Source organism: Ictidomys tridecemlineatus, chromosome 9, assembly GCF_052094955.1.
Source record: "Ictidomys tridecemlineatus isolate mIctTri1 chromosome 9, mIctTri1.hap1, whole genome shotgun sequence".
Classification (NCBI taxonomy): Eukaryota; Metazoa; Chordata; class Mammalia; order Rodentia; family Sciuridae; genus Ictidomys; species Ictidomys tridecemlineatus.
The window spans coordinates 125,285,068-125,300,172 of NC_135485.1; the positions used below are offsets into that span (position 1 = coordinate 125,285,068).

General features: G+C 39.3%; 1 protein-coding gene across 1 annotated transcript in view; it reads left to right on the top strand.

Moving 5' to 3' along the window:
* The window catches only part of Iqcm (IQ motif containing M), a 305,901-nt gene that overhangs the window by 13,758 nt on the left and 277,038 nt on the right, over window positions 1-15,105 (top strand). The window contains 2 exon segments of the mRNA XM_078020750.1: window positions 4,820-4,902; window positions 7,080-7,347. Of these exon segments, the coding sequence (XP_077876876.1) occupies window positions 4,820-4,902; window positions 7,080-7,347 (351 nt within the window).

Sequence of the window (15,105 nt, forward strand, 5' to 3'; positions counted from 1 at the left end):
GGCAACTGCTGTTTCAGAGTTATATCCTTAGTTTGGGGATTTAGTAATTTGAAGAATCCCAGGGATAAAGAGATTTTATTATCTGTGAACACATTTATTCATTAGTTTTATATAAGAAGAACTGTGATATGAGTTTGTTCAAACTAAATTAGAAAAATAATCTTAACATAATCATTCTGGTGATGTGTATTTACAAATAAACAAAGGATTAAGTGTAGTTGTCTTAATGGAGAAGGAGCAGACATTGGTGACTTCCTTTTAATACTTTCAGTTAAAATGTGAACTTGAATGCTTAAAAGCTGCAAACTAGGGCTGGGGATATGGCTCAGTTGGTAGAGTGCTTGCCTCTCATGCACAAGGGCCTCGGTTCAATCCCCAGCACGTGAGGGGAAAAAAAAAAAAAAAGCTGCAAGCTTAATGTTCATCCCATTGCGAACAAAGAAACAGAAGCCTCAGAGCTTCCCAACAGGGTGGATCCTCATGATCAGAATTGTTCAATTTCTCATAACTTTAGATTCAATTGTTGGATATTTACATATCTGTTTTAGTCAGCTTTTTTGTTGCTGTGACTAAAGGACCTGACCAGAACAATTGTAGGGGAGGAAGGGTTTATTTGGAGGCTTGTGGTTTCAGAGATCGTAGCCCATAGAAGGCCGGCTCCATTCCTTGGGGCTGCAGGTGAGACTGAACATCATGGCAGGAAAGTGTGGCCAAGGGAAGCAGCTCACACCACGATCAGAAAGCAGAGAGAGAAGAAAATTCCACTCTCCAGATACAAAATATATACCCCCTAGCCACGCCCCCAATGAACCTCCTCCTCCAGCCACACCCCACCGCTTCCATTACCACTCAGTTAATCCCTATCAAGGGATCAATTCACCAATTGGGTTAAGACTCTTACGACATAATCATTTCTCTGCTGAACCTTCTCGCATTGTCTCACAGGTGAACTTTTGGAGGACACCTCACATTTAAACCATGTCTAGATCCTTGAACATTATGAAGAAACAACCCTGGCATGGCCCTTGCTAAGCCATGGCAATATGAATTGTCTTGTGCCACCTTGGGAATTTAACCCTTTTCTTCAGGCCTTTATTTTTGGTACTGGAGATTGAACTCGGGGGCTTCAACACTGAGCAACACCCCTAGTCCCTTTTTTTATATTTTACTTAGAGACAGGGTCTCTCTGAGTTGCTGAGGCTGGCTTTGAACTTGTGATCCTCCTGCCTCAGCCTCTGAGCTGCTGGGAGGTACAGTGCACCATGGCTCCTGCTTCAAGGCTAATTTTTGATGTCATAAGAAATCTGAACAGCTGCCTCAGCACCCAAATGACAACAAGGATTCAGGGTTGCCTGCCTGAGATCAGCGTGTCCACCCGCTGTCTGTGGAGCTGCTTCGGGAACTGTGCACAATTGCTACACTCTGACCATGGCTGTCTGTCTCTGTTCTTTTATGAACAATATTAAGGCCTCGTTCCATTCAAGACTCTGGTGCCTGCCGTATGGGTTCGCTGAGGCAGCACCTCAAAGAGTCAGAATCTGGCTGGTTGGCCCCAAGAAGGCCATTAGGGTTGTCAGAGTGGAGCTGAGCTTCTCCATGGTTCATGGAGGACCAGTGGCCCTTTGGGGTGGGGAAATTAGGCACACAGATCAACAGAGCCCAGCTAGGAAGAAAAGGCATCTTGGGAATTGAACTCCTCTGTCAACAGCTAATTTTTACTTACTACTGGGAAAATCAGAACAGCTGCATCAGCACATTAAATGACATCAAGGGTGCCGGAGTGCAGGCTTAAAATGCAAATGTCAGTGAAATGTGAGCATTTCACCAGAGTGGCCAGCCAAGTCTCAGAGGAGTCTCCAGTGCCCTAGCAGGGAGTAAATGGCATCAGGAAAAGTGGCAGATGTGTGGAAAAAAAGCAGCATGTGACTCGGAAGACCAAAGCCTCTGCAGGCGCGCAGTGCAGCTGTGTGGCTTCAGAAGTCACTAATGCCCTCTGCCTCTCAGAGCTTTGCCTGTAAATGAAGACCAGATCATCTCTAAGTTCTTGGCGGAAATGATAGTTTTTTTTTATAAAGCTATATTTTAAAAAAATGGTGACTTAACATTTCATTATATAGCTTGTCCTGTGCATGACTCATGACCATATTGCAATTAATTGTAATTAAAATAATTGTTAGGGAGGTTTGATTACTAAGAAGGGAATGGAAAGAGGAAAGGAGTGTTGTGAGAGGAAGAAAAAGAGGACGAGTTGTGGAGCCACACCTGGGAAGAGCTCACTGTCTCTACTCCAGGAAGAAAGTGCTCTGGATAGAGGCCTCCTCAGAGCAGAGTTGATTTTAGTTGAAACTTGGTGAAACTGACGTTCTCCTTTTTGAACTCTTGTATATTCCATGTGAGGACAGTGCATCTATGGCTCCAAGTTGTGAAATGCATATAGATTTTGTGGTTTGCACGTGAGTTTGTGCTGCATTGTATTGTTAATGACTTAAAAGCACTTCCTTAGTAGGAGTGGATTTAGGGAGGGGCTGGAGAGCTAGGGAGGCATTGTTCTTCCTAGAAGACTGCAGAGGGACATCTCCAAGGCTGTGTGTGCTGTTGGGTCACCTTTGGTACGCTGCCTATTCTAACCAAGCACTTGTATGGTAGATTGAGAGACCACTTACTTCTTCTTTATTACTGGATTCTCTCGTAGGATCCATTCCTCAGGACCTCAGCTGCTTGTGGCCTGCGAGTCTACACAATGAAAAGCAAGGGGTATTTTGAGCAGGAATGAAGAGAGAGTTTTGCCCCAATACTTTATTATTTCAAACTTATAGTAAACTTGAAAGAATTTTTATTCAACACCCATATATCTACTACCCAGTTGTTGCATTAATATTTTACTGTACTTGATTGAACATGGATTTATCCATTAATCAACGTGTATATCAGTTAGAATTCAATATTTGTAGTTTCTCCATAACTATAGAGTATTTAACTCTATAACTTTTATATAAAAATATATGTAAACAATACAGAAATCTTAAGTGTCCATTTATTGAGTTATGATAATTATATATGCCTTGTTCCTATTAAGTGAAGTGATAGAATATCATCATTATCTCAGAAAAAAAACTTTTTTTGTCCCTTTTCAGTTAATCCTTGAATCAGTGTTCTTTCTATCATAGATTAGTTTTGTCTGCTGGAGAGCTTCATATGATTGGAACTACACAAAATGTACTTTTTTTTTTTTTTTTTTGTAAAGCTGCTTTAACATGGTATAATGTTTTTGAGATTTTTCTGTGTTCTTGTGCATGTGAGTAATTTGGTTCTTTTTATTGCTAAGTGGTTTTTGATTGTATAAGTATACCACAATGTGTTTATCCATTCTCTTGTTGATACACATCTGGGTCCTTTTCAACTTGGAATTATGAGTAAAGCCGTCGTGAACATTCTTGTAGGAGTCTTTTGTTAACATGTTTTCATTCTCTCTGGTAAATATCTGGGAGTGGAATTGCTGGGTCACAGGATGAGTAGTTATTTTGGTTTTCAAGAAACTGTCATACCTTTTTCCAAACTGATGACCCAGTTTTAGGTTTCCACCAGAACAAGAGAGTCTCATTAGCTCCATAGCATGAACAACATTCTGAGTTATCCATTTTATTAATTTTAGTCATTCTGGTGGATATGGAAGTATCTTATTATGTTTTGTATCTGCATGAAGATAGACTTTTAATTAATTAAAATTTGAGTCTATGAGAAGAAGAGCCCTAAAGGAGGTTGAATTATAGATATGAGGAGCCCACTGGATAGATGAAGAAGAAGCTAATATCAGCAGATAACATGTTTAAATTTTACTGAGTTGAGATTAGGAGGAGGAAGCCAAGAAATAGAAATATCAGGAACAGCTAATATAAAGGAAATATATATTTAAAATAAATAAAATCTTAGACAAAAGTAAAAGAGAATGATTTGGACTGTACATGCTGTAGAAATCTATATGTAGCCTGGGTTAAAAGGGATTAAGAAATTTAGATAAACAGAAATGAGCTATCACTACCATGTTACTTATCTGTTAGTATGTATAATTTTACTTTACGGCTATACCTACCCTTTAAATTTATGGAAGCATCTTATTTTGCAGCTAAATTTTTTTTCAACAAGTTTTAAGGTAAATATTCTTGGAGAAATGTTCAGCCGCGTACATTAGTCATCAAGTATAGAAAACACAGATTAATAACTTTTGTGTCCAAAATATGTTGTTTCTTCTATAAAGTAATATTTAAAGAACTTCCAAAACAGATGGATATTTTAATTTTGTGTTTTATTTGTTTTTCCTGAGCTTTAATATTTTTTGTTGGTTCTTTTTAGTTATACATGAGAGTAGAGTCCATTTTTATATAATTATATGTACATGAAGTATATCTTATTCTAATTAGGGGCCCAGTCTTGTGGATATACATCATAGTGTTGAGATTCACTATGGTGGATCATATAAGTACATGGGAAAGTTATGTCAGGTTCTTTCCACTGTCTTTCCTCTTCCTATCCCCACTCCCTCCGTTCACTGAGCTTTAATAATTTAGGATAATCTATCTCATCACTGTGACCTCTGCAAACTGAGTTTTCATTTTAAGTAGCAAAATATTAAGTTAAGTAATCATTGTATTGACTTCTTTTGTATCCATTTATAATGTTCTTTTATAAAGTTTACTTTTTATAATGTCCTGTGAGAGTCATACCTGTCCCCAAAATTTAATCTTAGAGTTTCATAATTTTGATAGAGATAGTACAAGTAACTACTTAAAAAAAATGAAGTGTTTCTCTGTTTCTCTTTTAGGTCCTACATCAGAGATCATCCAGCAAGATTTTTTTCAAGAAGCAAAAACTCTCATTGCTGAACATTATCAAAGAATAAATGAGGTTAGTGCTTTGTTTTTATCTATCATTGATTTTTAGGAAACTATTTTTGTATACTACAATGGGTTATTCCAAGAATTGCATGAACCCTAATATGTGATAGGTTCAGAATAGAAGAGAAAATAAAACTGTCAGTAGCTATGAAAGTCGATTTCAGATGGCATTTAAAAATAGGATTTTTCAGTCATACAAGTTTTTAATTATATACACGTGTATTGAGTTTGCACATTTAATACAATTTTGGATGTTTTCTTTTGGTGAATTATAACAGGATTATTTGAATTTGTTATCTCAAGTAAACACTTCTCTAAACACTGTGTAGATGAAGATAAAGTGAGAAACCGGGAGATGCATCTTACTTTGTGTTTGCGCATAGCAAGACATGCTTACCTGTGTCTTCATCCAGGTCACTTTGCATTAGAATAGTCTGCTTGCCACTCTGATAGCATCTCCAGCAACAAGCATTATGCCTGGCTCAATAAATATTTGCTGAATGGCATAGATCTGGAAGATGAGAAGAGGCAGGGAAAGGGAGAGCCAAGAGAAGAGGAAGGCCAGCATGGGATGACATTTTGGAGAAAAGCATCCACAGACCACTAGGGAAATTTGGAGAAAGGGTAGCTGTTGTGACATTTGGACCTTTGAGAGGCAGATGGGGGAAGGGGATCTTAGAATGGTGTACTATATGCTTTTTTTCTGGTTTGAATACTTAAAAAAATTTTTACAGAATTTTAAATGAATATATTAAATGTTTTATAATGCTTATTTTGGTAAGAAGGAGGGCTGTAATTTTTACTTATGTTTCTTTTGGATGGTTCTCTATGCTGACACGGGCCATAGGTGGTTTTAATCTTATAATCAACATTGTTATTAACATCACTTATCAATTTTTTCCTTTAACACATTTAAAATAATTTTTAATTGTATTGGTTTTGCTGGGAGGAGCATGTGATGAAAGCTTGATAGTGTTCTTTTCGACACACCTGCCTTTGGAAACATGACCTGTGTTAGGAATCTTATCTGACTGTAAAAGCATAAGGTTGCCTGGCCAGACAATGCCAGCGTACTGTAGTAGCCTTTTTGTTGGCATCTCGAGTTGGAAATGATTTGAAATGGCAATGATTTGACCTCTTCCAAGGTTGGGAGCAGAGAGCTATTGCTGTATCCTTAGACCAATTATAATTATTCAGGTAATTATCCATCAAAGGCCTGGAGCTATATTAGTTTCTTTATTCAAGTTGGTCAAAATGAACATAGAATCAGGTGAATAAAAGACTCTGAAATACATATCCTATTATCAGTATGGTTTTCTTGACAGCCTACTTTCACAGCTGTTCAATTATTTCCAGTTTAGAAGAAAAAGAGATTTGGGGATTGTTGGGAGTCACCCCGGCCCCAAAGACTAATTTTCCCATCCCCCGAGAAGAGCCTCCAATGGTGAGCCCTGCTGGCTCACATGATCCTGACCCACCAATCAGACTAGCCCTGCTGGCTCACATGATCCTTACCCACCAATCAGACTAGCCCTGCTGGCTCACATGATCCTTACCCACCAATCAGACTAGCCCTGCTGGCTCACATGATCTTTACCCACCAACCAGAAAGCACCCCGTGCCAACTGTCAAATCTCCCTGGCTCTATAAATATACAGAGCTGTTCCTCAATAAAGGAGCATTTTCTTCGATGACGAGCCTTGTTCGTTCTTTCAGGGATGCTAGCATTTTATGGACATTTAAAAGTTCCTTAAAGATGGTCGAAAGAATTAAATTCTTATATGTCTATTTGAAAACTCCTATTTTAAAATAGACTTTGGACCTGTATTTTAAAACATCACATTTGAAGGGAAAGTTACTATTTTAAAAATTAACATTTCTTTTGAAGTGAGATATAAATCTCATACTTGTGAAGGGCTTTTGGAGAGTTACGTAGAACAACACTTGATTTAGCTGATTATTATCATGTGCTTGATAGTGAATGCTTGGTATAGTGAGGTAGTTTGTAAAACGTATTTGGTGAAGACACAATTTTGTTTATTTATTAAAATTTAATGTATTACCAAATTATTAATTTGTCATTACAGTATATTATACATTTTTGTTAATTTGTTGATGAAAATTATGAATTTTATAAATCATGAATAGTAAAATCAATTGAAAAATTCTTTTTTGTTTTACTTATAGAATAAAATTCGAGGTCCTTCTATAAATGTTTTTAGAAATAAACATCAAAAACTGAAATCCAGCAAATACATACCTTTAAAGATTAAAAAAACGGAGTCGTTTGACATGGTCCAAGAACACCGGACAGCACTGAGAAGTATTGGTTTCTCCAAGGAGCTTTCCAAAAGTGAAACTTTAGAGGAGCCCTCGATACCACAAACTTCTTCCCAGGAGCCACATGTCTCTAAAATGAAAGAAAAATACCAGTGTATAGATCTTTTTACAAAAGGTAAGTTTGGGGTGGAGTTAAGCAATTCAGCAACCAGTAGAAGAAACTATTGACTTCTCCTGTGCTTGTAACAGAATTTCCTTGTTCGGACAATCTCTAAACTTTAAATTTGAGCCATGAAATATAGGGAGGTGTGATTAAAAGAGCTGCCAAACTCTTGGACCACCAGAAAACGAAGAGAGCATCTTTATGGGAAAAGGAAGTTTAGGGGACCAGACTGGCTGGCGTGTCTTCTAGCAGTGATGTTCTTTCTAGTGCAGATCCTCAGAGACTGTTTATTTTACTGTAACTAAAGCAGTCATTAGATTATAGGCCTGAATTCTGCTATCAAATGAGGTAGGTGAAGCAGGCAACTTACAAATAATACATACAATAAAGTACAAGTATGCTCCCCCAAAACACTACAAAGATTTTTTTTTTTAAGCTGAAACGTTTTTCCCTGAAGACAAGATATATACCCCCTATCAGAAACTTAGTAAATTAGAAACCTGAGTTCTATTCAAGGAAAGTGTTATTTGCCTGAGTCATTACTGACTTAAATAAATTAGCTTTCCTTTTTCTTTTTTTAAAAACATTTTAGTTGTATATGAACAGCATGCCTTTATTTTATTTATTTGTTTTTATGTGGTGCTGAGGGTCGAACCCAGTGCCTCACACATGCTAGGCAAGTGCTCTACCACTGAGCTACAGCCCCAGTCCCATAAAGGAACTTTTCATAGCATGTTTCTAGTTATGGCTTTCAAGCCCTCATGTTAATTTTCTCCTCTTAGTTATATTTGAAACATGCTCATTCATTCATTCATTCATTTGTATCTTTTTCACTCTACAAAAAGTGCCTGCCTGTGCCAAGCACTATGTTAGGAACTGAAGAAATTAAAATGAAAAGGCTCAGACAGTTGTGTGGGTTAAACACAGGGTGATCCTTGCCATAATAGAGGTAAATGCAGAGTGTTATGGAGACATCAAGCAGAAACCAAGAAAGGCCAGAATGACAATTTATTGGAGTAGATCTCGTGAGAAATGGTTTTAAGGAGAAGTTTGTTGAGAGGTAGGGCAGGGACCCAGAGGACACATTAAGCATTTAGAGCAAAGCATATTAAAGTTCTAAAGGGTAAAAAATCATGGTATATTTTTGGAACAAAGTGATGTGGTAAGAAATGAAGTTGGGAGGAGTGGTAGGGCTAGGTTTGAGGGAACAGAAGCAGACTAGGAATTGAATCTGTTTCATGAAAAACCAGAGATGACTTTGAAGCTGTGATTAAGGAAGGGGTCAGGTGTGACCTGTTATTTCTGTCAGGAAATAAAACTGGCAGCAGAGGCTTCGGAGAGAATGGCACCAGAGAGTTTAGTGGGGAGGCTGGCTGAGACACAGAGACGGGGCAGGTAAGAGAGGAGGGCTCTCTCCCAGGGACACAGTGAAGCATGGCGCGTAGAGAGGAGATGGCATGTAAGTGCAGGAACACTAGTCCTGAGTGACTTGCTGTGGCAAAATTGCTCTTTGGTCAGATAAGTTTGAAAAAATACCTATTATTTTCCCCTCTTGAACATTCATATTGATCATTAATATATTAAAACCTCTGGAAAATACTGCAAAAAAGAAATTAGTTTACTGTTTTCATTTGACCAAAGAATACCATTGTTTTTCATATTACTCCAATTAATGTTCTTGAGTCTGTTTTTTTTAAACAATATATATTTTGGTAAATTCAGACTTAGAGAACTATTTTAGGATGACTTAATTATTTTTTGGAAGATCAACTGGTTGTATAATGAAAATTAAGATGTTGAGTTTTCTAGACTTTGAAACTAGACAGATATCATTGAATTGAAACAGGGAATCAGTGGGTGTTTTAGTCTGTTTCTGCTGCTATAACAAAATACTTGAGACTGGGTAATATGTAAATGGTCTAAGTTTATTTCTCACAGTAATGGAGGCTGGAAAGTCAAAGATCAAGGCACAAAAAATTGGTAAGTGGTAAGGGCCTGCTCTCTGCTTCAAAGATGGTGCGTCAACATTGCATCCTCTGGAGGGAATGTCCCTTACATAGTTGGAGGGATGGAAGAGAAGAGGGCTAGGCTGCTCTCTGAAGCATAGTTTATGAAGGCATTAGTCTTATCCATGAAAGTGGAGCCCTTATGACCTAACCCCCGGAACCCCACTTCTTAACACTATTGCACTGGGTCTTAGATTCCAGGAATAATTTTGGAAGGACACAAACCTTCAGGCCATATCAGAGAAAAGCAGATATTGGATAGACAGGGAAAGGATTGGGAGAAGGATTGGGACGTTTACTTTAGACCTGTTAAATAGGTATGTGTATGAGATAGTCATTAGGAGGTTGGAAAATGAGATCTGGTACTTAAGAGACTGAAGACTGAGGATGTGTGTATATAGGAGGGTCCATTACCATGCTGAGACTTTGAGGTTCATGTATGTGTTCCCCAATAGCTATTTATTAAATATTTGATGTATAAGGAACAAAAGATATGCTACTTGCCCTTAATAGTTCAAATTTGATGGACATGATTGCATGCTGTGGGATGAAGGACAGGTAATTAAAATATACCAAATTGATAATTATATATAGAAACAAATCTATTGATTTGAAATCAATTGGGGGATACCTCTTTCAGATTAGCAGCCAGAGACAGGTTCCTAGGAAATTTAACATCTTTGGTAAATTTTGAAGTATGAATAATTAACTCAAGAAAGAAGAAAAACCCCATCTAGTTAGAGGTCTTAGCATTTTCCTGATGATAGAATTCTGAAAAGGTGACTATGGTATATTTAAAGGAGCTAAATTGTTCTTCTAGACCTGGAACATGAGGTTTCGGGAGTGGTAACTAGACACTGAAGAACATTGTCTTAGTCAGCTTTTTTGCTGCTGTGTCTGAAGGATCTGACCAGAACTACTATAGAGGAGGAACAGTTTATTTGAGGGCTCACGTTTTCAGAAGTCTTAGTCCATAGAAAGCTGGCTTCAATTCTCGGGGCTCGTGATGGGGCTGAACATCATGGCGGAGTGTGTGGCCTGGGGAAGCCGCTCACATCCTGGTGATCAAGAAGCAGAGAGAGAGTCCACTTGCCAGATACAAATATATTCTCAAAGCCATGCCCCAATTCCCACCTCCTCCAGCCACACCCTACCACTTCAGTTAATTCCTATCAGGGGGTTAAATCACTGATTGGGTTAAGACTCTCAGAACCCAATCATTTCTCCTCTGAACCTTAAATTGTCTTATATGTGAACTTTTGGAGGACACCTCACCTCCAAACCATAACAAACATTGACTTTTAACCTAAAAGTATAGGAGTCATACAAATGTTTTCAAGAAAAGTTGCAATCACATTTGCACTTTAGAATGTTTACTGGCAGCAGAGATGGAATGTGATCTTGGAGGAATAGAGACCAGTATGGAAACGTTAATTTACATGAGAAAGGATGACTTAAATTAAGACAGTTGTACTGGGGATAGCACTGAAGGAAAGGGATTTAGAGGTATTGGAGAGGTAGAGTGATCTAGACTTGGTCAGCAGTGGAGTATGAGAAACTGGGAAGAGATGTGGCCTTGGCCTAGAGGTTTCCTCTAAGAGGCAACACAGAACCATTGATGTACTAGAACCCAGGGCAATTTAGAAGGCTGGAGAGCATCCTATGTAAATGGCAATGCTGCCACCAGGAATAAGTTGGAATGTAGACCATTGCCTCCTGAGCCTTGTAGCTCTAGGTGAAGAAGTGTTATGGTGGTTTCTGAATGCCTTTAGGATTCAGAAACCATATATATATATAAATATATATCTAAGAAAGTACCAACTAGTTTGCAATGGGAAATGAAATTTCCACAGAGATACCCCAGAGACATTTGGGGCTTTTTTTTCTTTTTTTTTGAGCAAATACCCTTATGATTTGACATTGCAGCAAAAAATAATATAAAGGATATATCTTTCACCACCTAGCCCATTATCTCAGATGGCCTCAGGGCAGTCACCACTAAGAGACTAAAGCCAAGGGGTAAGGAAACCAAGGCAATGTTAGAACTCTGTATAAAAAATGACTCTGAGAAAATTTGGTAATATACACTATGGAGTTTTTTTTTTTCAGTCCTAAAGAAAAATGAATTATGTCATTTGCAGGAACATGGATGGAACTAGAGACCATTATGTTAAGTGAAATAAGTAAAACTCAGGAGGTCAGGGGCCATATGTTTTCTTTCATATGTGGAAGTTAGAGAGGAAAAAAGCAAACAGAGGAGGGGATAGATCTCATGAAAACCAAAGGGAGGTCAGTAGAGGAAATGCTCCAAGGGGTGGGAGGTGGGGAGGAAGGGGGATTGCTGGCGAGGGGTATGGGCCAAATTATATTGTGTGCATGTATGAATATGTTCCAATAAACCCCATCAGTACGTAAAACTATAATGCACCAATTTTAAAAAGTGGGGAAAAGAAACCTCAGGGGGGGGGAAATAAGACTGAATGTGGTTATTGTCATGTAAAATTAATTGGAAGCAAATAGATTGTAAAAAAAAAAATCACCAAATTTTTAAGAAAATTCCATTGCTGAAAAAACCATGAGACTTGATTTAATTGAATGTTCACAAAGTAAAATAACCCACAGGAAGTGAACTACACACATTTTGCAGCCTCTAGGGAGGATGACAGCAAGATGTGACTGGGGAGCAAGAAATAAGAGCCTTGAGAGGCTGGGGATCCAGGAGACACTACAAAAACAAAAAGACCCAGAACAACAACAGAATGCTTCCCAGAATAGAGTCACTGTGTGTGTTCAAAGAACATCCCTAGGGGGTCTTCTTGGTGGCTTTCCAGCAGCCCAGCAGAATTCTGTACCCTCTCTGGATCAGGAACCTCTATGCATATCCTCTCCTTCCCTTTCACTAAGGGAAGTTTCTTGCGGTTTTCTTGTACCTGCTTTGTTACTGCATGTCGTGAACTTCAGGGGGAAGCTAGAGATAATTTTTGAATTTGGTTCACTTGCTACTGGACCATAAAGATTTGACCAAGAAAGTCGGAAATCAACCATTGGTCCTGGGCCCAGAGCTGGGTGCAGTGCCTGGGACAACTTTGGGTTGTCTTGTTGGGGGAGGGGAAGTGTGTCAGGGATCAAGCATGGATGGATATGTGAACTCTAATGGGGGATACTATGGCAGGGACGATAGATACTCCACAGACTTATGTCCTGTTTTAACCCCAGCAGAGGGGACGGACTGAACTAGGGGCTTTGTGTCACTGAGCTGCATCATCAGCTCATCCGCTTTTGTATTTTGGTACTAGAAATTGAACTCAGGGGTGCTTTATCACTGAGCTACATCCCTAACCCTTTATATTTTTTCCAAATTTTATTTGTTCTTTTTAGATATACAGAGTATATCTTATTCTAACCACAGTCTTGTGGCTGTGTATGATGTGGAGTTTCACTGGTGGCAGATTCATATATGAACATAGGAAAATTGTGTCAGATTCATTCTATTGTCTTTCTTATTCCCCTTCCTTCTCCCTTCCCTTCATTCCCATTTGTATAATCCACTAAATATCTATTCCTCTCACCCCTCCTGTTGTGTGTTAGCATCCACATATCAGAGAAAACAATCAACTGTTGTTTTTTTTGAGATTAGCTTATTTTATTTAACATGATAGTCTCCAGATCCATCCATTTACCTGCAACTGTCATGAAGTCATTCTTTTTTATGGGGGAGTAATAGTCCATTGTATACATATGCCATGGTTTCCTTATCCATTCATCTTTTGAAGGGCACATAGGTTGGTTTGTAGTTTCGTTATTGTGAATTGTGCTGCTGTCAACATTGATGTGGCTGCATCACTATAGTATGCTGATTTTAACTTCTTTGTATATGTATCAAGGAGTGGCATAACTGGGTCAAATGGTGGTTCCATTCCTAGTTTTTTTAGGAAACTACCTACCGCTTTCCAGAATAGCCAATCCTTTTTATTTTTAATGTTGAGACAGGAACTCAGTAAGTTGCAAAATCTGGCCTTGAACTTGTGATCCTCTGGCTTATCCTCACAAGTTGTTGGGATTGTGGGTGTGCACCACTGTGCCCATCTCTAGGCTCACATCTTTTCTTTATTGATGTTTGGCTAAAGAAGTTTCTCATGTCCTTAATAGTTGGCTATAGGACATATTTGGCTCAGAAGATTATAGCTGTGATGCACACCCATGGAGTCTTCTTGTTTTCTCTAACTTGGCTCTGAAAATTTCCAAGTATGAGGACTTTTTTTCAATATCCATCAGACAACTGTAGCTTTACTCATTTAATAGAGGTAATATTTCTTTTAATATCTGTTGATCTAAAAACTTTTGTTCATTAAATAACTATATGTTATGGTTTGGATATGAGGTGTACCTATGTTAATGCAGGAATGTTCAGAGGTGAAATGATTAGATTATGAGAGTGTGACCTGATCAGTTTGTCCCAGGTTGAATGGACTAGCTGGGTGGTAACTAGGCAGGGGGTAGTAGCTGGAGGAGGTGGATCACTTGAGCATGCCCTGGAAGGGTTCATCTTCCCTGATTCCTTTTCCTTTCTCTGTCTGCTCCTGGTGGCCATGAGGCGGGCAACTCTCCCCTGCCACACCTTTCTTCTGTGATGATCTGCCTCACTTTGGGCCCAGAGCAATGGAGTCAGCTGACTATAAACTAAAGCTCTGAAACTGTGGGCCAAAATACTTTCCCTCCTCCAAGTTGTTCTTGTCAGATATTTTGGTCACAGTGGTGCAGACATGACTAACACACTGTACAACACTCTGGGCAGAGAATACAAAGGTGAGAAAAACTGGACTTGAACTATGTTCTCATGGAACTCACGGTCTAGCTGGAGAAACTTTGAGAAACTGCTGTGACTCCATTTTTGAGAAACCAGCTTCTACCTCAAGGCCTGTCCTAAGGAAGGGGACGTGACCCTTGTCCTGGGAAAAACCCACAGAGCACTCATAGGCACATACCCACCCTGCTGAGTTGTTTGTCTGTAAGTAACAGGAGGGATCTGCAGCACCAGGTGTCCCTGACTCAGTTAAGCTAGGTAAGGGCCCATAGCAACCCCCCAGCAACCTCTGCCAAGGCCAATGTCTCGGCTTGGCACCAGAATCACGAGCCACCACACACCTTTGTAGGTTCAAACAGCAATTCTTTATTCCCGCTCTCACACCGCCTCCACACAGGTCCAGGGGCAAACGTGTTCTGCCGTCTGCCCGCACAGTTCACCTACTCCACGAGGCTATCTCCAAATCCCATTTTAATCTCCCGAGAACTCAATGGGAACAAGCAACAGGAACACCCTAATCCCAGCAATAATCTTCAACTTCCAACTTCCCTAAAACCCATTATCTTAAACTGGCAACACCTTAAACTCAAGGAGCCGGTTACTTCCTCAAACCTGATCAGCTCTAAACCTGGATCCGCCTATGTCCTTGAGCAAGGTCACCTTATTAAAGCATGCATGCAATGTCCCATCGAATGTCCTCTAAGCAGCATGGGGTACGCTTGGCAAGGAAATTTCGATGCGTCATTCCTACTTGGTAATGGCCCTCAGCAAACCTCCAATCAGCATGAGACAGGGAAAATACCAAGGATGCCAGATGACCCCCCAGTAGTTTATGGTGGTTGATAACATGTTGGGAAACCATGTAGTTTAGCACGTACACCTCTCGTGGCCTAAACCAATCAGTTCAAAGAAATCCCCCTCTTGTACTAACCAATCACCCCTACCCAACTTGTTCCCGCC